Source organism: Dromiciops gliroides, chromosome 2 (assembly GCF_019393635.1).
Source record: "Dromiciops gliroides isolate mDroGli1 chromosome 2, mDroGli1.pri, whole genome shotgun sequence".
Classification (NCBI taxonomy): domain Eukaryota; kingdom Metazoa; phylum Chordata; class Mammalia; order Microbiotheria; family Microbiotheriidae; genus Dromiciops; species Dromiciops gliroides.
This window is the reverse complement of record NC_057862.1, coordinates 425,106,171-425,130,094: the sequence shown is the minus strand read 5'-3', so window position 1 is coordinate 425,130,094 and position 23,924 is coordinate 425,106,171. Positions and strand designations below refer to the sequence as shown.

Below are 23,924 nucleotides of genomic sequence, written 5' to 3'. Positions count from 1 at the left end.
GGCAGGCAGGAAGACCAGAGCAGCCAATAAGGCAGTCTTGATTGGAGATGAGCTTTTCCCTTTCAATACTAATATGTCCAAAGGACAGACTACCCCAGGTGTTTCCAGGCCTTGCCTCCTGTAAAAGTTCACTTCTTTTCCCAGTCCTCTCAGACTTTGTCATTTCTGCATTGTGTAAATGGAACCTAATGAATGTCTGACTCGGGAACAGCCAGACACCCAGACATAGATGTTCCTGGAACTTTGAATGCTGTGTTGTAATCTGTAGCTTTTTTTCTTTTTTGCCTTATCATTATTTTTCATCCCTCCCACCCCCCACCCTGTTTTTTTTCCTGAAAGACAAAGATCACAACTTATGAACTAGAATCATATTTTATGTTCCAACATTCTGTGACCTAAGGTTCTATTACTATTTTATGTTCAAAGGACCCTTTTAGTTTTTATATTCTACGTTCTCTGGGCTAATATTCCACATTATTCAGCTATTTGAAGACAGTTCAGTCTTTGCTATGTTAAATATCTCTTGTTTCTTCAGATTTTGATGGGAACATGGTTCTGCTTATCTACCTCTGGACATGGTCCAGATTTTTAACATCCCTTCTAAAATGTGGCATTTGAAAATGAATTTGATATTCTGTGAGTCTTAACTAGGGAAGAGGACTATGGGATTATCACCTTTGTCATGGATAGTATAGTCCATCAGATTAAGATCTGAGGGAGACCTTAAGTCCCTCATTTTATGACTTTCCTCCTGGTACAATGCTGTTCTATTCACTTACCACAATTTGTCCAGTCAATTGGTGGGCATCCACTTTGTTTCCAGTTTTTTGTCAGCACCAAAAATGTTCCTTTGACTATGTTGTTATGGCAAAATCAGGATTCAAACCCAGGTCTCTAAGTTCATATCCTCTGCTCATTGCATTCCCCACTGCCTCTGTTACTGAAACCTAAGATCGCATTAGCATTCAGGCCCTGCTTTGTCATCCAGTTGACTCATACTAAGCTTGTGATCTATTTAAAAACCCCAAGGTGTGGTGGTTTTTCTTTTTCTTTTCTATGAATTACCATTAAGCCACAACTTTTCTGCCCTGTACTTGTGCTGAGAAGTTGTGTCTCTTCTGTCCCCCATTCTTGGAGTTTCCTTCTCCTTCTTCCTACCTGTTCATACCACTTTGCACTAGTGGCCAGGAATCACATCGTTTGGTAAGGACTCCAGATGGGAGGCTGCAGATGTGCTGGGGAATCACTAATTATGTCTCTGGAAGCATTTCTGGGGACATCTGTGGTCTTTATTTGGAAGGTGGGCTCCTGATGATTTAACATGAAGGAAAGAATACCAGCGTCATGATTCCAGTTTCAGGATAGAAGTCTGATTGCTGCTTTGGGACATTGGAGCCATTGGCCGAGGCCATGTTTATGTCCTTTTTCCTAGACTTGTCTGTCTGCTACTTGAGAAAGCTGAGTAAGAGCTCTCTTCTCCTTTGTAGAAACATAGGAAAAGTTTTTTCCCTTCCCTTTTTTTGTTAAAAAAGGTTTTTTTCAATCTTAATAGGACAAAAGTTTTATATACGTGTGTATGTATATGTGTATGCATACACATACATACATATACATACACATACATATACATAAATACACATACACATATGGATCTTGTTGGTTTTTCCATTCAAACTAATGTATTTAATTGGAAAGAAAGGACCTTAAAAGTTATATGGTAAGGGGCAGCTAGATGGCGCAGTGGTTAAAGCATTGGCCCTGGATTCAGGAGTACCTGAGTTCAAATCCAGCCTCAGACACTTGACACTTACTAGCTGTGTGACCCTGGGCAAGTCACTTAACCCCCATTGCCCCGCAAAAAAAAAAAAAAAAAAAAAAGTTATATGGTACATATCTCTTCATTTTACAACTGGAGAAACTGAATCCCAGAGAAGGGAAGTGACTTACCTAAGGTTTTATGGTCAGTGAATTTTTGAACATAGAATGTTAGAGCTGGGAAAGACCATAGAACATAGATGTTAAAGTATGAAAGATTGACAAGTTAAAAATAGAGAGTATGGAAGAACCTTTATGAAATAATACAAAGGCAAAAACAAAACAAAACCAAACCTCCAAATCAAAACCAAAACAAACATCCAGAACTGATAACACAGCATACAAACTAACTATGGCCACAGAAGAAAAAAAAAATGAATGGGAATGAATGGACACAGAATTCTGGGAGTGACTTGAAGTGACCAGAAAATTAGGACATTTTATGATCAAATTTCAATTCCTTAAATATATAAATGTCAGTTATTACTAAAAGTTGCAAAGTACATTTGACTAGTTGTATTTTTTATATTATTTATCATATAGCATTTCTGAGACAGTATTGATGGAACAAACATAACTAAAAGATGGTATATAACAGAGGCAAGCTTTGGAATAAATACATTTAAAAATTTTTTTAGAACATATAGCATACAATTAACATTCTTTAGAAGATAGAATGTTAGAACTAGAAGGGATTTAATTTTTTTTTTTTTTGCAGGGCAATGAGGGTTAAGTGACTTGCCCAGGGTCACATAGCTAGTAAGTGTCAAGTGTCTGAGGTCGGATTTGAACTCAGGTCCTCCTGACTCCAGGGCCGGTGCTCTATCCATTGCGCCACCTAGCTGCCCCAACATTCATTTTTATAATATTTTGAGTTCCAGTTTGTTCTCCCTCCCTCTTCAAGATAGCAAGCAATCTGATGTAGGTTATATATGTATAATCACATTAAACATATTTCCACAGAACCCATTTGGTCTTAATACTATATTACACTACTACTTTAAAAATTTATTGAATTGAATGGAATTGGTCTCTCTTACCAAAGGTGTCTGATCAATTAGGTGAGATCCTTGGCCCTAATTTCTTAATTTGTAAAAAGAAAGGCCTTAGACTAGCTGATTTATAAGGTCCCTTCCTTCTAGCTCCAACATTCTGTGTTCTAATGTTCTCTGTTTTGAGGTTGGTCCCAACTCTAATAGTCTATGTTCAAAGGTTTCTTTCAGTTCTGACATATTTTCTAAGGTCCCTTTCTAACATACTGTGATTCCATCCCTGGTCAGGCCTTATTAGTAAGTCCTGTGCTTTAAGCAGTGGGATACTCAGCCATGGACACTCCAGAAGGGGGCCCTGGGGCCCTCAGCATCTGACAATAATTTAGTTCCACAAAGAGGCTTTCTTTGCCAAAGCCCTTCTGTGTGATGGATGGGATTGAAAGGTTGATCCGACTAAATTGCGATGTGAATACTAACGACAGAGATATTTCTGCTGTGAAATATTCCTACCAGGCATCCTAGCGGTGGTGTAAATGCTGTAAGATAATGGACAATAAAAGTCACTCACAAATAATACTCTCCTAGGACCAGCTTGCCTTTCTTGCCCTGGGTACACTGAAGCAGGGCGGTAATGTAATCATGAGGCAGAGATAGTCATTTAAATATATGGGTTATCTCCCCAAGCATCTTGTCAGATTTATTTTATTGTGACAGAGCCATGGGGGGAGGAAGAGAAACCAGGCAGCAGAGACTAAGAAAGTCACATCACTGATCTTGTGGTTACTTGGTAAAATGTTTTGGCATCATTTCACTGTTTCCGAGAGTCTGTGTTGTGTGGAAGCCTGATTGACCTTCTCTGGGGGTTGGGGGGGAACCCCAGGGCTGCTTCTTGAGACTGGTATCAGAGCCATAACCTTTGGGCCCCTGGTTTGCCCTCTGCTGGGTGGGGAAGGTTTGTTGTGTTCCTCATTTCCTTTTTTTTTCAGACTGTGTTTGTAGCCATCATTACAGTTGTCATCTGGGCTACTCGTGGAGGTAGCTCCGCTTGTTGTGTAGAATAGTGGGTAAATATGTAGAATTGCAGAATGTTAAATCTGGAAAGGAAGAGCCTTAGAATGTAGAATGTTAGAGCTAGAAGGGGCCTTAGAACAAAGACTTAATAATAACAACCGACATTCTTATAGGACTTCCTTCGCAACAACCCTATTAGGCAGGTTGATGCAAATTGTTGTTTATGCATTTTACAGATGAGGAAGTCTTGGTTCAGAGAAGTTACTTGCCCAACATTACAAAGTTCTAAAATGTCAGATGCGAAATTTCAAAATCAGATCTGACTCTAAGTCCATTGATGTTCCCTTAATACCATTTTAGAACATGTAGCATCATAGAATGTTAGAACTAGCAGGAACCTTAGAACATGGAATGTTAGATTACTGACCTACCTCTCCTCAGCAAAAGGGAACGTTGGCTAGAAAGCACCTCATTTTATTTAGGTGGGGAAATTTAGGACATAGGAATGCTAGTGATTTGCTAGGGGGTAGTTGTGGAGTCAGGACTCTATGCAGAACACTGTTCCAGGTGGTACAAAAACGAACTGAAATTCAACTGGGGTGGGGGGAATGTGATACGGATACAGGTGAGCAAATACAGAGCAATATAAGGTAATTTTAGGAGGGACAGCTGGAGAATGAGCCTTGTGATGGAGGCAGCACTTGAACTGGGCTTTCAAGGAAGGTAGGGATTGTAGGAGATGACAGAATATGTAGCAGGTGTGGGGGATTACCAGTGCAAAGTCAGGGAGGTAAGAGATGAAAGGCCATGGATGAGTCAGTTTGCTTGGAACACAGAGCACACAGAATGGAGTAATATAACATAATGGCTGGGAGCCATACTGTGCAGGGCAGGTTGAGAATTTTGTATTTTATTTTAGAACAATAGGAATCTAGCTACTGAAGAGGGAACAAGGAAATGGCATTGTCATGTCTGTTTCAGGAATATAAATTTGGCCTCTGGGAAATGGATGGATTAGAGAGCTGGGAGGTCCATTAGGAGGCCTTTGTAATAGTTAAGATAAGAGGTGAAGAAGACCTGAATTAGGATGGTGGCTGTTTGCTTAGAGATATTGTAGAGAGAGAATCCACAGACTTGGTGACTAATTCCATACGGGCCTGAAGCTACGGGAAGAGACAAAAATAACTCTGACTTGACAAACCTGGGTAACTGATAGGATGGTGGTGGTGCTATGAATATTTGAACTCTTGCTATCGAATAAAGATCCTGCTCTGGAGACCCGGGTTCTATTCCTATCTCTACCTGTGTGACGACACTTCCCCTTTCAAGACCTCCCTCAGGTTCTCCATCTGCAAAATAAGAAGGTTGTCAGCCTCCTCTAGCTCTAAACATCTCCCTTTTTAGCTCTAGTGCTTTGACCTTGTGATCCATAAACTTTAATTCAATTCAGCAAATATTTATGAAGCAAGCACTATTCTAGGCCTGGGCAGCTAGTAGGTGGCACAGTGGACAGAGCACCAGGCCCGAAGGCAGGAAGACTCCCCTTCCCGAGTTCAAATCTGGCCTCAGACACGTCCTGGATGTGTGACCCTGGGCAACTCACTTCACCCTGTTTGCCTCAGTTTCCCTTATCCATAAAATGAGCTGGAGAAGGAAATGGCAAAACACTCCAGTGTCTTTGTCAAGGAAATCCCAAAGGAAGTCAGGAAGAGTCAAACAAAACTGAAAAACAGCAGGACAAACGCTAGGCCTGAGAGTACAAAGACCAAACCAGTCCAGACCCTCAGGGAACTTTCTTTCTATGGTAGGTACACAGATAAGTAAACACCAGATTTTAGAAGAGGGAAAGAGCCCTTACCACCTGGGGGTTGGAAAAGTAGGAAGTGGCGAGTGAGTCAAGTGCAAGAAATAATTTCGTTTTTAAAGGGAAAGTGGGACTTTCCGTGTACCAGATGAAATCCAGGCAGGGTTAGTAACATTAAAAAGCTCTAGGAACTAGTCTATGATTTTTTTCAACCTCATTCCCATCTCCTAGGTTTAATTAATAGTTGTTACTGCTACCATTTCAGTCACTCCAGTGATTTAGAACAACACTTGGCAGTTTTATTTTTTAGGGTGTGATAAATCCTAAGTAAAATACAAGGTGTAGTAGAAAGAGCACTGGCTTAGGAGTTGGTCAGTCTGAAGTCGTCTTGGCTCTGCCCCTCACTCACTCGGTGATCTTGGGCAAATCACTTAGCCTTTCTCTCAGCTTTACTTTCCCAGACTATTGGAAAGGAGAGGGTTGGACTATATAAACCTCTATAAAGTGTCTTTCAGACTTAACATTCTATATTCTAAGAGGGTGTGTCATATGGTTCCTTTTGGATCCAACATTCTGTGTTCTACCTTCCTGATGAGAGAACTTTCCTTTTTAGATGTAACATTCCGTAATCTATATTCCAGCAGCCTTTGTTCCCTGCCCTGAAATTGTTGTGCTGCCTTCTGACTCTTAACAGGATGCCTGCCCCTGACGGATCCTTCTAGTTCTTACATTCTAGGTTTTAACAATCTATCATTTTCAATTCTTTATCTAGCTCAATGTAGCTGACTGAAGATTTTGTAATGTTTATGGGCTGATCTCCCCATTCCAGGCCTTAACTATGTAAAACCCCTTTTGTCTTGAGATAGTGGGTTGCAGTCTGTTGGAAGCTGACTTGCTAAGGTCATTTCTGGAGGGGGGTTTTTTGGAGGGGGTGCAGTTCATAGTAGTGCCAAGGGGATGACAGTTTTAAAGAGCTACTTCCAAAGTGTGAACCTCCCTAAAGTAGAAACTTGAGCTATGTCTCACTAGGCATTTCCTTGTTTTTAGGTGTAACTCAGTGAGGAATTAAAATCTCCAGGAAATAAAATTTTATATTCCTCGGGGTTCATTTCTGCTTCCTTTCCTTGCCTACTGATGTCTCTTTAGATGCCACCTTGTGGCCAGCTCAGAGTCTGGCCAGACTGTAGAAAGATTATTCGACCTCCGATTTGGCACTTTTACTGGTCAAGGGGATTAGAGGAAGAACTTCATCTGATGAATGGAATGGCAAAATTGAGTCCCGCGTGTGGTTCATACCTTGGACTTTAAATATCAAGGGAAGTAGCTTCATATAGTAGGAGGAATCCTAGATTTGGAATCAAAAGGACCTGAATTTGAGTCCTTCCCCTGATTTTTATTAGCTCTGTGAATTTTGAGCAAGTAATTTCCTTTCTATAGTCTCAGTTTTCTCATCTGTAAAACGAGATTTGCCACACTGTCTATCTGACAGGATTATTCAGAGGAAAGTGATTTGTAAACCATGAAGCACTATGGGAATTCAAGATGCTATTATTATTACCTTCCTGATAGGGCTGTTGTGAATATGGGATAAAACAATGTCTCTATAGCACTTTGTAAATTCTGCAGTGCTTTGCGGGAGAAGTATCACAGATTGTTAGTGTTCGAAAGAGTAGTAGAGATGATTAGGTCCAGTAGCCCCAGTGGATGCTGAATTTGGAGTTAGGAAAACCCAAGTTCAAATCTTGTCCCAGACACTAACTGTGTGATGGTAGGCAAGTTATCTGCCTCTGTTCTCTCATCTGTAAAATGGGGCTAATAATAGCACCTCCCTCCCAGAGTTGTTGTGAAATCAAATCAAAGAGTATTTGTAAAGTGCTTTGCAAACCATAACGCTTTATCATCAGCAGCAGCAGCAACCTCCTCATTTTGAAGATGGGGATGCTCAGGGTCACATGGTGCGTAGGTGACAGTTGGGGCTTGGATTCAGGCTTACTGACTCTGTCAGCTGTTATGAATATAGGATGGTTTGTCAAGGAGGGTAATGAATTGGCGGTCGATGGGATGACCAATCCTGAAGCATGTTGTAGGACAGGATACCTTATCAAGTTCAGGTTGTACCAGATGCCCTCAGAGGGCCCTTCCAGCTCCGACACCTTTTTAACTTTATCTTTTTTTTTTGCAATTTCAGTTCACCCTAAGTTATCCCCTGCACTTCCCCAGAACCATTTGGCATTTATTTGTGGGTTCTTGTCTTTTCATTGGTAGATCTCTGGAGAGCCATACTATACACTAGGATAAGAAAGTAGGCAGGGATTGGGCCTGCCCCTAGAAGGGAAATGGTTACAGATGGCCCCAGACCCAGCGGAGAGTGTGGCCCCCTATTCCAGGCCTAGTCTTTCTTTGGACAACTTACTTTTCCTTCCTGTGATTTGTATGATCTGATGCTTTCTCCTTCAGGGAATCTGCCCACTGATTTCAAAGAAGTGTATATTCTAAAAGAGGGGATATAGCCATATAACCTCAAGTTTCAGGGAACCATTCTTCCTTCTACTTCTCCTTCCTTTTTTCTCCTCTCTTTCCTTATCCTCCATCCTCTTCCTTTTCTTCCGTTTCTCCCCTCTCCCTGTCTCTCTTTTCAGTCCTTCTTCTCTCTTATATTTCCCTCTTCCCTTCCCTCTTCTTTTCTTCCTTCCCTATCCCTGCTACCTACTTCTTCTTTCAAGCCATATTCTCCCCAGGGTTGCTTTGTGTACTGGTTTTCACACTTAGGCCTGTGTGGGGAACTTCCACTGTAGGATTATAGGTTTTCCAAAGGCAGGCTGACCTCTAATAGTTTTAAGGTTTCTGTTCTGTCTTTGTTCTCTTCTTTCTGGCCTGGATTACTAATGTGCTTGAGATAACCTCATGTTGGTTATCTCACCAGTACTATTCTTTCTGATGATTCTGGTCAGGCTTTCCCCATGGAGGAGTTTTGGGGTGAGGTGCTAGATGGGGAGACTAGCAGTCTCTGAATGATCTCACCAATCAAATTATGATCTGTCAATACCAAAGGTTGATTGAATGTGAGAGCTTAGAAGGAACCTCAAAGATAATCTAGTGACCTAAATCCCTTTTAAAAATGTTATTTTGTTCATTAATAAAAAAAAATTCCCTTCCCTCTCCCCCTTTAATTGGAGGTGGGGGAAGCCTTGTAAAAAATATGTATAGTTGAGTGAAAGAATTTCCCACACTGGCATTGTCTAAAAATATTTCTGCTTCTCCCTGCCAGGAGGTGAGTAGCACAGTTTATTATTGGTCCTCTTGAATCACAGTTAGTCATTTCATTAATAAAAGTTTTTCTTTTTAAAGGATATTTGTCTTTGCAGTTTAGCTCCCTTATTTTACAGAGGAGGAGACTAGGGTACCAAGAGGTGATATGACTACCTGAAGGTCACAAGGTGTTGGAGCCAGGACCAGCATCCAAATTTTCCTCCTGTTAGATACCTTGCCACTCCCTTTTGGCTACTCTTAAACAATTTGAGCCAACCCAATTTTGTTAACACTAATGCACAAAGCCTAAATATTGTTTCTAATGCCCTTATTCAAATAACTCTATTGCTTCCCCTTTCCCTCCATTGCAACCATAGTTCCTCTCATTGCTAGGCCTCCTTCCATACCACTCCTTAAAAAGAACCTATTCTTCCTTCTTGGATCCATGCAACTGTGACCTGCCTTAGTTGCAGTCTCATAGAACATTAAGAATTTGGCCCCTCTCTAGATAGGATGGAACTGATTACGTATGGGCTTTTGCGAGGGAAAAGGGAGAACTCCATCTAGTATAATTTCTCTTACTTCTTCTTGTCACCTTTAACGGTAAAACCATTGTTGAGGGAAGAGGGGGAAGGGAAACTTCTTTTTTCTATGTCAATATTTTATTACCAAGAGAAGGAAGCTTCGAAGAGGGATTTAGATTGTGTTTATTAATGAATGAGACTGATTCCAAGATACATAATCATAGAGCATAGAATATTAGAGCTAGAGGGGACCTCATCACCCAGATTGTTGGAATATTGAATATAGGCTGTTTCTGTGTTCTAATACTTGAATGTTCTCAAGTCCCTTTCTACATTTTTTGATTCTATAGCACTTTACTTTGTGCAGAGAACTTTTAAGTTCTCTGTGATTCAGGGAGAATTGATGATATTGCTATCTTTTTACAGAGAAGGCAAGCCCCAAGGGAGATAAAGTGACTTGCTCACACTCAAGCTATTCCGATAGATTGTTAGAGCTACCAGGAAACTTAGAGATCATCTAGTCCATTGTCTTCCTTTTATAGATAAACCATTTGAGACCTGAGTAAAGGAAGGGACTTGTTTAAGGTCACACAGCAAATAAGTATGAGCTGGTACTTAAGCCCAGGTTTTCTGACTTCAATCCTATTGCTCCCTCCCAGTAGATCCTATTGCCTCTTTAATAAGCTGTATGATAGCAGGATTTGTTTTGTGTTTTTTTCTTTGTATCTCTGCCACTTAACACAGTGCCTAGCACATAGTGGATGCCTACTGACTAACTAAACATGTTCCTGGATAGGTTTAAGTGGTCATTTTAATTTATGTGTGAACATATGTTGGGCTATATTGCTCTTGTTTTAGGGTGTGGATTCAGTATTCCCTGGGTCAGATTGTAAAAAGCAAGAAGAAGCCACTCTTTATATGGTGAAAAGGACACCCCATTTGGAACCAAGGGATCTGGGTTTGAATCCCATTTCTGCCACTTACTGCCCATGTGCCCTTGGACTTTGAAAACTATGCATCTGTTGCCAATGAAACATTTGTCAAACCAATCCTTTCTTTGACATTACCTTCTGTGGAACTGACAGCTCACAGCAGAACAGTTGGGGGAAATCTGATGTAATCAGCTCCAAGTTTAATGTCTGGTTTGACCAGGCTGCCTTCGTTTTGGGTCTGAGATCTTGCTGCTTCCTGTCAAGTGATTAAAATGTCACACTGTCATCCCCAGAGACTCAGTGAGAGGAGGAAGGACTCTAGCTTTTGAACCTACATCATACATACATCATACATCTTTAAGGACAGAATGATAATGAGAACAACAGTGTAGAATTGGAAGAGACCTTAGAGATCATCTGGTCCAAACCCCTTATTTTATGAAAGAGTTAATTGGGACTTAGAGAGGACCTAGAGTCCTTTAGATGTAAATAAGTAGTAGAGCTGGATTCAAACTCAGATCCTCTGTCTCCAAACCCTACCGTGACTCTCTGTTGTGGCATCATAATCATGAGAGCAAACTCCCATTTCTATTATTCTTTACAGTTTACAAAAGTTCTAGTTTCATCACACCAAAAAGTAGAGTGTGAAGGTACTGTTCTCTCCAGATTAAAGAGGAGGGACACACACACACACACACACACACACACACACACACACACACATACACACACATCTAATTCTAATGTTCTCTCTTCTCACTTTCTGTGTTCTAAGGCCCTCTCCAGTTCTAAGATTCTACATTCTAAGTTTCCTTCCAACATTGTATGGTCTATGTTTGGACATTCTATGTTCTAAGGTCCATCCCAATTCGAATATTCTATAACTTCATCTATTGAGTGAAGTTCATCTAGCAAAAAAGACAGTCAAAATAGTAGACCAGTTCTAATGAGTTAACTGATCCAGCCCAATGTAAGTTAGAAATCACTACTATATTTCTCTGACGCCTATGCAAAAGTCTCATACATGAATGATACTTGTCCAGGAGAATTTTTTGTATGTCTCTTTTCCTTTCCTCACCTCATTTCCCATCCTCCTTTCAAGAAATATATATTTTTTTATTAATGGAGAAAAATGTGGTAGTGGTATTGAAGTAGGTAGGGAAAGAGAAGAGTGATTGACAGGGCTTTAAAATTGTTTGGAAACTCAAAGCATATCTTAAATGTAGGACCCTCTTTGGGACTCTTAAGGAATTGAAAAAAAGAGAGATTTCTTTTTTTTTTTTTAAGTGAGGCAATTGGGGCTAAGTGACTTGCCCAGGGTCACACAGTTAGTAAGTGTTAAGTGTCTGAGGCCAGATTTGAACTCAGGTACTCCTGACTCCAGGGTCGGTGCTCTATCCACTGTGCCACCTAGCCGCCCCCAAAAGAGAGATTTCTTAACCTGGTGGGCAAGGCCCTTCACAGTCCACAACCTACCCCTCCAGCTTCATTTGACCCTGTACCCCTTCACAAACTGTGTTCTAGCCAAACTGGTGTGTTTGTTATAAGATCAAAGAGCTGGAGTCGACCTTAGAATTTATTTAGTCCAACCCGTTACTTTTACTGATGACCAAAGACCTTGGCCAAGGTCACACAGAAGGCAGAGATTTGAACCCAGATCCTCTGATCCATTGCTCTTTGATCTAGCCTTTCTTGGATATTCCTAGAGCAATTTGTTTGGACTTCTCCTTTGCCTCTGTCACATAACACCTTGTTTCATGCTTATTTGTGTATGTTTATCTAATAAGCTTTAATTGAATGAATCATAGGATTTAAAACTTAAAAGGACCTTAGAGATCATTTAGTTTGGTACCCTTATTTTTTATTGTGTTTTTTCTAGTAATAAGAGCAGACTTGGGGTAGAATTGTTTCCTTCTGTTTCTTTTTTTAATAATACGGTTTTATTGATGCCTTTTTTTTTTATATCAGTCATTTCCGGACATATTACTCCACCTCCAACCCCAACCCAGTGAACTTTCCCTTTGAACACAGAAAAAGTTAAGCAAAAGCAGTATCAATCTGTTCCCTGACTATGTCTGATAGTACATTCAGTATTCTACATCCATAGTCACCCACATCTCCAAGGGGAGGCCCAATGCCCTCATTTTACAGATATGGACAGATCTAAAAAGGAAAGTGACTTATCCAAGGTCGGAGTAGCAAGTGACAGAGATTTTGAGCCAGTTCTTTAATCCCAATCCTGTGTACTTTCTGCTACAGCAAATTCTGCCTCTGCTTTCCTTCTTTCCTTCCCCTCTCCCCTAGTCGTAAGCTCCATTAAGGGCAGACACCATGTTGTTTTTCATCTTTGTATTTCCAGACCTGAGCATTGGGCCCTGCTCATAGAATGTGCTTAAGAAATGTTGGTTGAAGTGAATTGACTTCTTGAGAATTTAGCCTTTGAGATGAGCCATTTGCAAGAAGACTGTTCAGCCACAGACTCCCACATTCCTGACATAGTTGGCCTGTGACTGTGTTTCTGGCAAGAGCTGCTTTATTGTTAACTGACTTGGCAAAAACCAGTCACTCTGAAATCCTAACTTTCAATGCCTTTGCTCAAGGCGCCTTGTAGAACAACTCTTTCAATTTCCTTTTTTTTTTTTTTGCCAGTTCCACCCGGCACCGGAATCTGGTAGTTTCCCTGACTCTGCATCCATTGCACCATCTCTTGCAAAATCAGTGGTTTTAGAGAAGCTCTGAGCTGTGGTAGTGAGCATTGGGAGTGTGATATAGTGTGAAAGAATGATGACTATGGAGTCACAGGGCCTGAGTTCAAATCCCACTTACATGTTTACTACTTGAGTGACCTTGGACAAGTCCCTTTGCCTCCCTGTGCCTCAATTATATATATATATATATATATATATATATATATATATATATATATATATATATATATATAAATAAAAGGAGGCTGAACTAGATGCTTCTGAAGACAATGCCAGTTCTAGACCTGTGATTTGGGGATCAGAACCTTGGAGCCCAGTACCACAATTTGCCTAGATATTCCCCAATTGATGGGTGAGATGTTTACTTTTACCAGCTAGCCTAGGACATGTTGAAAACAAAAGATACTCTAGCCACAAAAAGGTAAAAAGAAAATATTCCCTCATTCACCCAGAAGTGTGTGTGTATGTATGTATGTGTGTATGTATGTTTATGTGTATGTATATAGGGGGTGGAAGGATGGGGTATATTCTCCCACAGATTCCCACGTGACCAGTAGGGAAGGATGCTCATACAGAGAACACATGTGACCCAGAAACATTCATAAAGGGCCTGTACTTAGGGAGCACAAATGGCTCAAGCAATCCATACCTCTAATGCTATGGGCCTGTAGATATCACCTGGTGATATAGCCATGCTGGTTTGTTTTTGTTTTTGTTTTTCTGGCTCTTTTCTAAGTATTGAATCTCCACTTTCTTTTGTATTACCTCTATTGGGCATTTCCACCAGTTTTATGGTCATCAGGCTGCTCTCTACTACCATCTGCTGGGCTTCTCCGCTCCTGGAAAGCTGCTGCATATAGCTCAAACAGTCAATAAAAGCCAGCAGAACATCCCAGGGTAAGGGAAGTCCAGTCTTTTAACTATTTTTGTCCAGTACTGATTTGATTTGAAGTTGTGGTCCCAGACAACTTTCTGACTTAAGGTTAGGAATTTCCTTATAACTTATGTTATATCCTTGATTATGAGCTTAGGTTTAAGGAACTCTGCCCAAGAAAACTCCATAGGGGCTGTTCAATTATAAGGATGAAGCCTATCTCACTCCACAAATCCACTTTGATTGGCATGAAATGAAGTTAGATGTAGAGCACTGGGCTACATTCCCTCCTTTATTATGTGTGTTTACTAGTAACAAAAGCCCTGTATTCTGACCACAGAAAAATCTCTCTGTCTCACTTGGAAACGTTAAAGTGCTATAGAAATGGTTGTTTTTTTAGCTTGTTGACAATAATTAAGATACCATCTTACCTTAGCTTCATGGAATAATGTTTTCAGCTCCTTTCAACATTTCCTTGTTGAAAATGTTTCTCATGTCTTTAATTTTCTTTGTTCATCTCTGGACACTTCCTGGTTTCTCGCTTCGGTTCACCAGTTTATTAAGCATCAGCTAAATGCAGGGCATCAGATAATATGATGAAAGAAATGTTGTGTTCCTTGAGATTTCATTGGTGTAGATGCTTTTCCCATTGATGCAAATCACTGACTTTTCTAAACCTTAATAGGTGGTCTTTGAGTGTGTCTGTGGAACAAAAATTCATCCTTGCAGTCAACTTAGTGAGAAACCTCTTTGTCTTTAGCTAGGCTTGTCCTTGAACAACATTCTGTGTCACCTTGCTCATACTTGTAGACTATCCAGCTTGGCTAGACCTGCTAGAGTTTGTACTGTGTGGAAAAGCATAGGGACCACAATAAGGCATGGGAAGAGAATTTTGGTGGAGATCAGGTAGAAAATGGGATGGTAGGGATCAAACAGACAAGGAAGACTTGGTTCAAAGAAAGGGAGGGAAAACTGCCCAACTGAGGCAATCAGGAGAAACTTCAAGGATGAGAAGGTGCTTCTAAGCAGGTTCACAGAATTTTGAGCTGAGAGACTTTAGGTGTCAGTCCATTCCCTTTATTTTACATATGAAGAGACTGAGGCCCAAAGAGGGGAAGTGACCTCTCTAAGATCACATAGGCAGGAGATAGAAGATCAGATTTGAAGCTATTTTTCTAATCCCAAATCTATTTCATTTTTGATTACATAATGCTGCTTCTTATACCAGTATGTGGAAATGAAGAGTGCATTTCAGCCCTGGGTATAGGTCTGTGCTAATACACAATGTTCCAGAGGAAGTAGTACCCAAAGATAAGGCTAGAAAAGTAGATTGGAGCCAGGCTAAGGAAGTGAATTTCATCCTGTAGATAAACTGGGATTCATTGAAAGTGTGGGAGCAGGAAAGTGACATGATTAGACTTGTGAATAAGGAAAATAATTTTGGCAGCTTCTGAAAGATAGATTGAAGTGGGACTGACTAGACCCAGTTCATGAGTTGGTTACAATAGTCTAGGTGGCAGCTAAAGAAGAGCTAAATTGCATTGTAACTATGTTGGGAGGGGATTAAGATTTAACAAATTATGGATAGTAATAGTTATTGACTGGTGATTAGACATGTTGATTCTCCTGTTGGCCAGATATTTTTAAAAGGAATTAATAAGATTCATTGTATTCAACAGATGACATCTGACTGAATTTCAATTCTTGTAGATTTGTGTTCTTGACTTTTTACCCTTGCACTTAATCAGACGAAACCTGCATCTTGTTGTCATTCCATGTTATTTTCCCCACAGTCTCCATTTATAGAAAGAAAGGGAGGAGAGAAGGCAAATTAGACTGGTAAGAATCAGTGTGGTGCAATGGAAAGATCCTTCTCTCTGGACCTCAGTTTCTTTCATAAAATAAGGAGGTTGGATTCTGATATTCAGGGTTCCAAGGTCCTTTTTAACTCAGACATTTAGTGTTTTGGTGTGTTTTTTCCCTGTAAGTGAGGCTAAGTGGCTTGTACAAGGCACACTTGTAGAAAACCAGAGGAAGGGCTGGTTCCTTTCTGGGTCTCATTCCCAAGAATGAAGGCAATCATTTCTTTAAACACACACACACACACACACACACACACACAAAACTAAAAATCACAGTAGTATAGATTTAGAGGTGGAAGGGAACTTGGAGGTCATTTAGTCTAATCTTTTCATTTTATGGGTGAATAACCTGAGCCCCAGGGAATGCATGAATGGGTGAATGAAAAAGCATTTATTAAGTGTTTACTGTGTGCCAGATATAGTTGTATGGGCTGTAGAACTTAAATGTCTCAGCCAAGGTTATACAAGTAGCCAGTGGCAGGGATGGGATTGGGATTCCACATGAAGTCCTCTCTTCCTTCCCCTACCCGTCCCCCCCACCCCCCATATTGGCTTATCTTTGTGTTTCCCCATTTTTGGAGGGAACTAGTACCATGCTCCATTTTACTCTGGGCTGGTTTTATGAGGCTCTGACTGTGTGATAAGAAAAGCAGTCTTTGTGGTAGTATTGTCCTCCTGGGGTTTAACACATAGCTCCCGGTGCCCTGACATGCAGAGGAATTCAGTCTTTTCCAAAGAGGCCTTTGTTAGCCTGCGGTTCAACCATGAATGCTGAGTGGGTCCTGTGGTGGAGGTGCCCCTGCGTCATGATCGCTCTCAATAGTGGTGCCAGGGCCTCACACTGGAGCTTCAGTGCCCACCCTCTGTGGCACTCACACTGCCAGTGATTTCCAGATACAGGCGGAGTTTCCATTCAGCAACTGACTCAGAATCTGACTATCATGAGTCTGAATAGGCAGCGGGCCTGGGCACTGCGTAGGAAGGACCATATCCTTTCTGAAATCTGCCCCAGGGTAAGGGTCCTCAGAAGAGGTGTGGAGGAAGTGGGTAGCAAAGGGAATGCTTTTTCTGGCGATAGAATAAGTGAAAGTGGCAGGGGGAAGTCACGGGAAAAACCTGGGGGGGGGGTTAGGAGCCCCTGCTTCTGAGTCACCGTGTTATCTCTGGGGACACTCAGTTTCTCAATTCATAAACTCATAGAGTTAGATTGAAATGATTTCCTAGCACCCTTCTAGCTCTAATGATCTGTATTTTAACATTTAAGGTCCAGCCTATCTTTCCAGACTAATTTTGCTTTACTGCCCCTCATGTCCATCATATTCCAGCCATGCTGGCTTCTACTTGGTGTTCCCCACCCATAACCTTCCACATCCTTTGCACAAAGCTGGCCCTGCCATGCCTGGAAATGTTCTTCCCATCTATCCCTCTCCCCTCTGCCCCTGGGAGCCCTTTGCTCCCTTGAAGTCTCAGTTCAAATGTTACCTCCTGGGGCAGCTAGGTTGTACAGTGGATAAAGCACTGGCCCTGAATTCAGGAGGACCTGAGTTCAAATCCAGCCTCAGACACTTGACACTTACTATCTGTGTGACCCTGGGCAAGTCACTTAACCCCAATTGCCTCACCAAAAAAAAAGAAAAGAAAAGAAAAGAAAAGAAATTTCTCCTCTCAAATGTCACCTCCTGCAGGAAGCTTTTTCTTATTTTCCCCAGTTGTTAGTTTTCCCCACCAACAACCTACATTACTTTGTACTAATTTTGTGTGTGTTTTATGTTTACTTACTTATGTACGTGGTGTTTCCTGCCAGTAGAATGTAAGCTTCTTGAGGGTGGGGACTATTTAATTCTTGGTTTTGTACTCACAATGCTGACTATAGTGCCTGACAAGGAGTAAGTGCAGATTCCTTACCAGCATTGACTTTCTGTGGACAGTAAGTAATACTTGAAGGTCTTTAATTAAGCAAGAGAACAACATGGTCAGACCTGCCCATTTGGACGATTGCTGCAGTAGCACATTCAAGATAGATTAGAGGGGTATAGATTAGAACCGGGGAGGAAGTTACAATAGATTATTTGAGAAATAATTGTGTAGGGCCTAGTCTAAGCCTACTTTATGACTGTAGGGAAGATAGGGATATTAATATATGGGAGGCAGGATATGACAACTGATTAGATATAGGGAGAGGGAAGAATCGGAGATTGCTCCAGTGCTGAGGCTGGGTAAGTGAATAGATGGATTTTGCTGGCTTATGGAAGTTGATTATTGCATCAGTCAGAGAATTTAAGTCTTTCCAGGTTGTTTATTTTTACAATGTTGTTAGGATATAAATTGTTCTTCTGGTTGTGGTCACTTCACTCTGCATCTGTTACAAGTCTTCTCAGGTTTCTCTGAAACTCCCCCTTCATTATTTCTAATGGTATAATAATAGTATTCCATCATATTAATATGCCATAATTTGTTTAACCATTTTCTGTTTGATGGTCTTGACTACCTATTTGTTAGAGGCTTTTTTGGTTTGTTTTTGTCTTTTAGAAGGGAGGGGCAGGAGTGGGAGGGAGAGAAAATAAGTGGTTGTTAAATGAAAAAGTATTAATTTTTAAAAAAAGGAATTTAAACCCATTGCTTACCCCTTGGGGCTTTACTTATCTCTTCTCCTCTCTCTCTCTCTCTCTCTCTCTCTCTCTCTCTCTCTCTCTCTCTCTCTCTCTCTCTCTCCCTCTCTCTCCCTCTCTCTCCCTCCCTCCCACCTTTTTGTACAGATTGGCATGATACCATGGAAGGACAACACAGTCACGCACATCACCTTGGGGATCAGACGAGCAGCTTGTGCCATATACCAGGGACAGAGTATCAGCCTGACCCCCAAGTAAGTATAATGGTCTGGAAGAGTTGGTAGGAGAAAGGAGGCTTCCTTCTGAAGGATCTTTTCTAAACCACAGCACGTCTATCTCTACACCGATCCACATTACCTCTTCTTAGCGAACCACTTTCTTTTAAGCAAACAGGAAGCAGTGTTTGCTTTATCAAGGGCCCCACCCTCTGAGCCTACAGTGATTCACAGATCAGGATAATGAGATGAGTGAAGGCCACCTTTTTGACAGAATGAGGGATATTTGGCCTAGAGAAGACTTAGTAGGTACCTGCCTTCCAGGATTTGAAGGTCTGTCATGCAGATGAGGGATTAGCCTTGTTTTCCTTGGCCCCTGAGAGCAAGACTAGGAGAGATCAGAGAATGTGGCAGAGAAGCAGAGTTCAGTTCAATATAAGGAAAAGTTTACTAACAGAGCTGCTCAAAAGCAGAATGAGTTGCTCAGGGGACATAAGTTTTTCATCCGTAAAAGTCTTCTGGTCAGCAACACTGGAGCCAGGAATCTTCTGCCAGGCTGGACTATATGAGGGGGTCTCTTATATTTCTTCCAAAGAGCTGCATTAACCACTCCCCCCCCCAAACTGTCAGAGACCACGGGGTAAGATGACCTTTTAGAGGGTTGCCTATGTTTCCTAAAGAATAAGATTGGAAAAGAGAAAGACTGGGAGTAAGTAGAGAGCTCAACTAGTTCAGGTGAAAGGTGATGAGGATCTGGATGAGGGGGATGTTGGGTATAGAGAGGAGGAGTGGTTTGGGAGCTTTTGTTGAAGCTACAAGACTTAGCAGCTGATTGGGTGTGTGGGGTGATGAAGAGGGAAGATGAAGGATGACTCCAAGGTTATAAACCTGGTTGAATAGAAAGCTAGCAGTGAGACATAGGGAAATCTAGAGGAGGGGGAAGGTATTAATTAGGGAGCAAGGGGTTAGGGAAGGGTGGCAAAGATAGTCTTGTTTTGGACATGTTGAAGTTGAGATCCTGATGGAGTATCCAAGAGATGTGCAGGAGGTGCTGGACTCTGTGTGAGATGAGAGTTCAGGGCTAAATTTATAGATTGGGAGCCATCTGCTTAGTGATGAGCTCATTGAGAGAGAGAGAGAGAGAGAGAGAGAGAGAGAGAGAGAGAGAGAGAGAGAGTATAGAGAGAGGAGAAGACATGGGTGTGAATTGTGGTTCTGCTACTTAACTAGATGGTTATGTAAATTTGCATAAATAACTCCTTTTTCTAAACCTTAAATTCCATCCTCCCTAAACTCCCATCCTCCAAATCAGAGATGTGGAGATAATAACATTTGCCATAGAATTATTACAACACAGGGCTTTTGTGGTGATGATCCAATGAGTTAAGAGAAATAAAAATGCTTGGTAGCCATAAATTCAATTCAATAAATATGTATTAAGTGCCTACTATGTGTAAGGCATTGTGATCAGAGCTGAGGTTAAAAAAATAACAGTCTCTGCTCTTGAGGAATTTATATCTACTGGAGGTGGAATAGGACATGGGCATAAAGAATTATCATTCACATTACCATTTCTTTTGTTTTTGATGCTGTTGTTTTTTTTCTATTTTGAGGTTTTCCATCATTGCTCTGATTTTTTTTCTCTTATAACATGACTAATGCAGAAATAAGATTAATGTTATTATGTGTGTGTGTGTGTGTGTGTGTGTATATATATATATGTATATATATATATATATAAAACCTATATCAGATATGGGGAGGGGGGAGGGAGGGAGAAAAATCTGAAATTGTAAAGCTTGTATAAACAAAGGTTGAGAACTATCTTTACATGTAACAGAAAAAAATAAAATACTTTATTAATTAAAAAAAAGAATTATCATTCAGGGTAGATTGTGATGAGTAAAGGAGACATACAGGAGGACTAATAACACACTTCTAGCAGAAGGACTGAGGGATGGTTTGGGGTATGTGTGGTGATTCCTCTGAGCCTTGAAAGAAAAGGATTTCGGGGGCGGCTAGGTGGCGCAGTGGATAAGCACTGGCCCTGGATTCAGGAGTACCTGAGTTCAAATCCTGCCTCAGACACTTTACAATTACTAGCTGTGTGACCCTGGGCAAGTCACTTAACCCCCATTGCCCCGCCAAAAAAAAAAAAAAAAGAAAGAAAAGGATTTCAACAGGCAGAGATGAGGAAGGTGTGCTGAATGTGTCATTCTCACCCTCATCATCTCTGCAGCATGACTCTAGACAGGCAGACCTCTGTTTATTACGTTTCACTTTATTGTGCTTTGCAGATAATACATTTTTAAGAAACAAATTGAAGGGGGGCAGCTAGGTGGCACCGGTCCTGAATTCAGGAGGACCTGAGTTCAAATCCAGCCTCAGACACTTGACACTACCTGTGTGACCCTGGGCAAGTCGGTTAACCCTCATTGCATCCCCCCCCAAATTGAAGGTTTGTTGCAATTCTGAACTGAGCAAGTCTGTTGGTGCCATTTTCCCAACAGTACGTGCTCACATCATGTCTTTGCATCATAACTGGTAATTCTCACAATGCTTCATACTTTTTTATTATTACATCTGTTATGGTGATTTGTGATCAGTGATCTTTGATGTTACTATTGTAATTGTTGGAGGGGAGCATGAAACCTTGCCTATATAAGTGGTGAACTTAATTGATAAATATGTGTTCTGAGCACTCCACCAACTGGCCATTCCCCCATATCTCTCCCTCTCCGAGAGTCTCCCTGTTCCTTGGGACCCAACAGAATTGAAGAATATTACATAAACTTAGTTGATAAAGGAGGGGCAGGGTTTGAGAGGACTGACTCCAATTTTGAAAGACATTCTACTAGGGGTAAAATGCTATCAAACAGCATCACATGCTACAGAGAAATCTTTTGTGAAAGGAAGAGTTGACCAATGTGCCAAACTTGTCCTATTTTAAGAAGTTGCCCCCAGCTTTTAGCAGCCATCACCATTGAGGCACGAACCTCCGCCAGCAAAAAGATTACAACTCACTGAAGGCTCAGGTGATGGTTAGCATTTTATAGCAATAAATTATTTTTAAATTAAGGCATGTACAGTTTTTAAGATATAATATTATTGCACACTTAGTAGACTACAGTATAGTGTAAACAACTTTTGTATGCACTGGGAAACCAAAAAATTTGTGTTACTCACTTTATTGTGATAGTTGCTTTATTGCAATGGTCTGGAGCCAACCCTGCAATATCTCTGAGGTCTGCCTATAGAAGATTAAAGCTGATTGTTAAGGGTTAGCTGCTTAGTGACATGCTACTAGACCAAATATTAGGGAATGGGATGGCACTATCAGACTTGGAGACACCTTTGTGGCTTTTGTTTTTTTTTCTAGCCCCAAATGTTTTTAGTGGCTTCTGACTTCTCCTTTTCTTGCAATGGAAAAATGTGCTGGGTTGGGCAATGTTTGTTTAATCCATATGCTCCATCCTCTAATCCACATATATAAGATTTAGAAGTAGAGTGATCTCTGAGAACATCTTATATGACCATCTAAAAATATGCAATAAGTATTTATTAAATGCCCTCTCTGTGCTAGGGACTGTGCTAAAGAAAGGTAAGATAGTCCCTGCTTTTAAGGAGCTCACAGTCTAATGGGGGAGACAACATGTAAACAACCTTGTCCAGACAAGATATATGTGGAATGAATTGGACATAGTGTCAGAGAGAAGATTAAAGAAGACAAGGAAAGGCTTCTTGCTAAAGGTTAAGACTTTAGATGAGACAGTGGATAGAGCACCCTCCCTGGAGTCAGGAGTACCTGAGTTCAAATCTGGCCTCAGACACTTGACACTTACTAGCTGTATGACCCTGGGCAAGTCACTTAACCCCCATTGCCCCGCCAAAAAAAAAAAAAAAAAAAAGGTGAGGCAATTGAACTCAGGTACTCCTGAATCCAGGGCTGGTGCTTTATCCACTGTGCCACCTAGCTGTCCCGCCCAATTACCTCACCAAAAAAAAAAAAAAAAAAAGACTTTAGATGAGACTTAAAGGAACCCACAAGATGGAGATGAGGAGGGAGAGCATTCCAGGCATGGGGCATGGTGTATGTACTGTGTGTGAAGAACAGCAAAGAGGCCAGTATCACTGGGTCACAGAGTTGGGGTGGGAGTGGGGAGTGGGTCAGAGACATGAAAGGTTAGAAGACTGGAAAGGTGGGAAGGAGCCATATTAGGAAGGATTTTAAGAGCCAAAGATAGGGTTTTTATTTGATCCTGGAGATAATCAAGAGCCACTGGAATTTATTGAACAGTAGGGGGTGACACAGTGAGATTTGTACTTTAGGAGGATCAGTGTGATAGTTGAGTTGAGGGGGACTGGAGTGGGAGAGACTTAAAGGAGGGAGACCAGTTCAGTTAGTTGAAGCCCAGAAAGGGGAAGTAACATGTTTAAGGACAAACATTAAACAGCAGATCTAAGATGCAAAATCAAGTCCTTTTATTTCAAATCTAGTTCACTTTTGGCTATACTGTGGGGGTCTCCCAGCTTTTTGAAAAAAACCCTAAAGTTTCCTTAAATGATCTGTTTCAATTTATTTTTGCTGTGGAATCTTTATGTTTAAGTTTTACTGAATTATGTAAATTATGTTCAGTTGTGCTATAGAATCCTTATGTCCTTTTTGTCCAATTCAACATTGATTAAAGGTCTATTGTTCTCTAGGCACTAAAGATACAGAGATAAAACAAAACTGCCCTTACCCTCAAGGGGCTTACATCCCTTGTATGTGGTGGGTGGGGGGAGCAGCATACATAGATATAAGTAAGTACCAAATATATACAAATTAATTGGTGAGCAGAGCATAGGTCTAATAGGAAGTGAGAGGACTACAACTCTCCACAAGTAAATAATTGAATGACATATTTCTTGTCTCTATCCCTGGTCAGGGATATGAGGACATGCAAACATATTATTAAATACAAAATAGCATATGAAATACAAAAATAACTCACATTTATATAGTACTTTATAAAGCCCTTTTCCTCATAGCAACTCTGGAAGAAAGACAATGCAAATACTATTATCTCCATTTTACAAATATAAAAGCTGATGCTCCAAGACTTGTCCAGAATCAAATGAGTAGAAAGTGTTCAAGGCACGATTCAAACCCACATCATCTAATTCTAAATCCAGAGTTCTTTCATTTTACCATAGTGCTTCAGTCCCATACAGGGTCCAAACACAGAAGGATTATTTCTGATCTGGGAGTAGGAGGGGAGTTTGGGGCTGGGGGCAATAGATCTGAGGACAGAATGGAAGGAGAACCATAGAGGGGAAGGCTCAGTGT

General features: G+C 40.9%; 1 protein-coding gene across 5 annotated transcripts in view; it reads left to right on the top strand.

Annotated features, from left to right (window-relative positions):
• NEK6 (NIMA related kinase 6) overlaps window positions 1–23,924 on the top strand; it is a 137,944-nt gene that overhangs the window by 28,176 nt on the left and 85,844 nt on the right. For 3 of the 5 annotated variants that reach the window (XM_043983842.1, XM_043983841.1, XM_043983838.1), the window contains exon 2: window positions 18,528–18,634. In XM_043983842.1, the coding sequence (XP_043839777.1) occupies window positions 18,542–18,634 (93 nt within the window). In that variant the 5' untranslated portion in view covers window positions 18,528–18,541. Of the gene's footprint in view, window positions 1–13,822; window positions 13,933–16,674; window positions 16,785–18,527; window positions 18,635–23,924 lie in introns of those variants that run through there. The other 2 variants (XM_043983839.1, XM_043983840.1) reach the window with 2 other exon arrangements.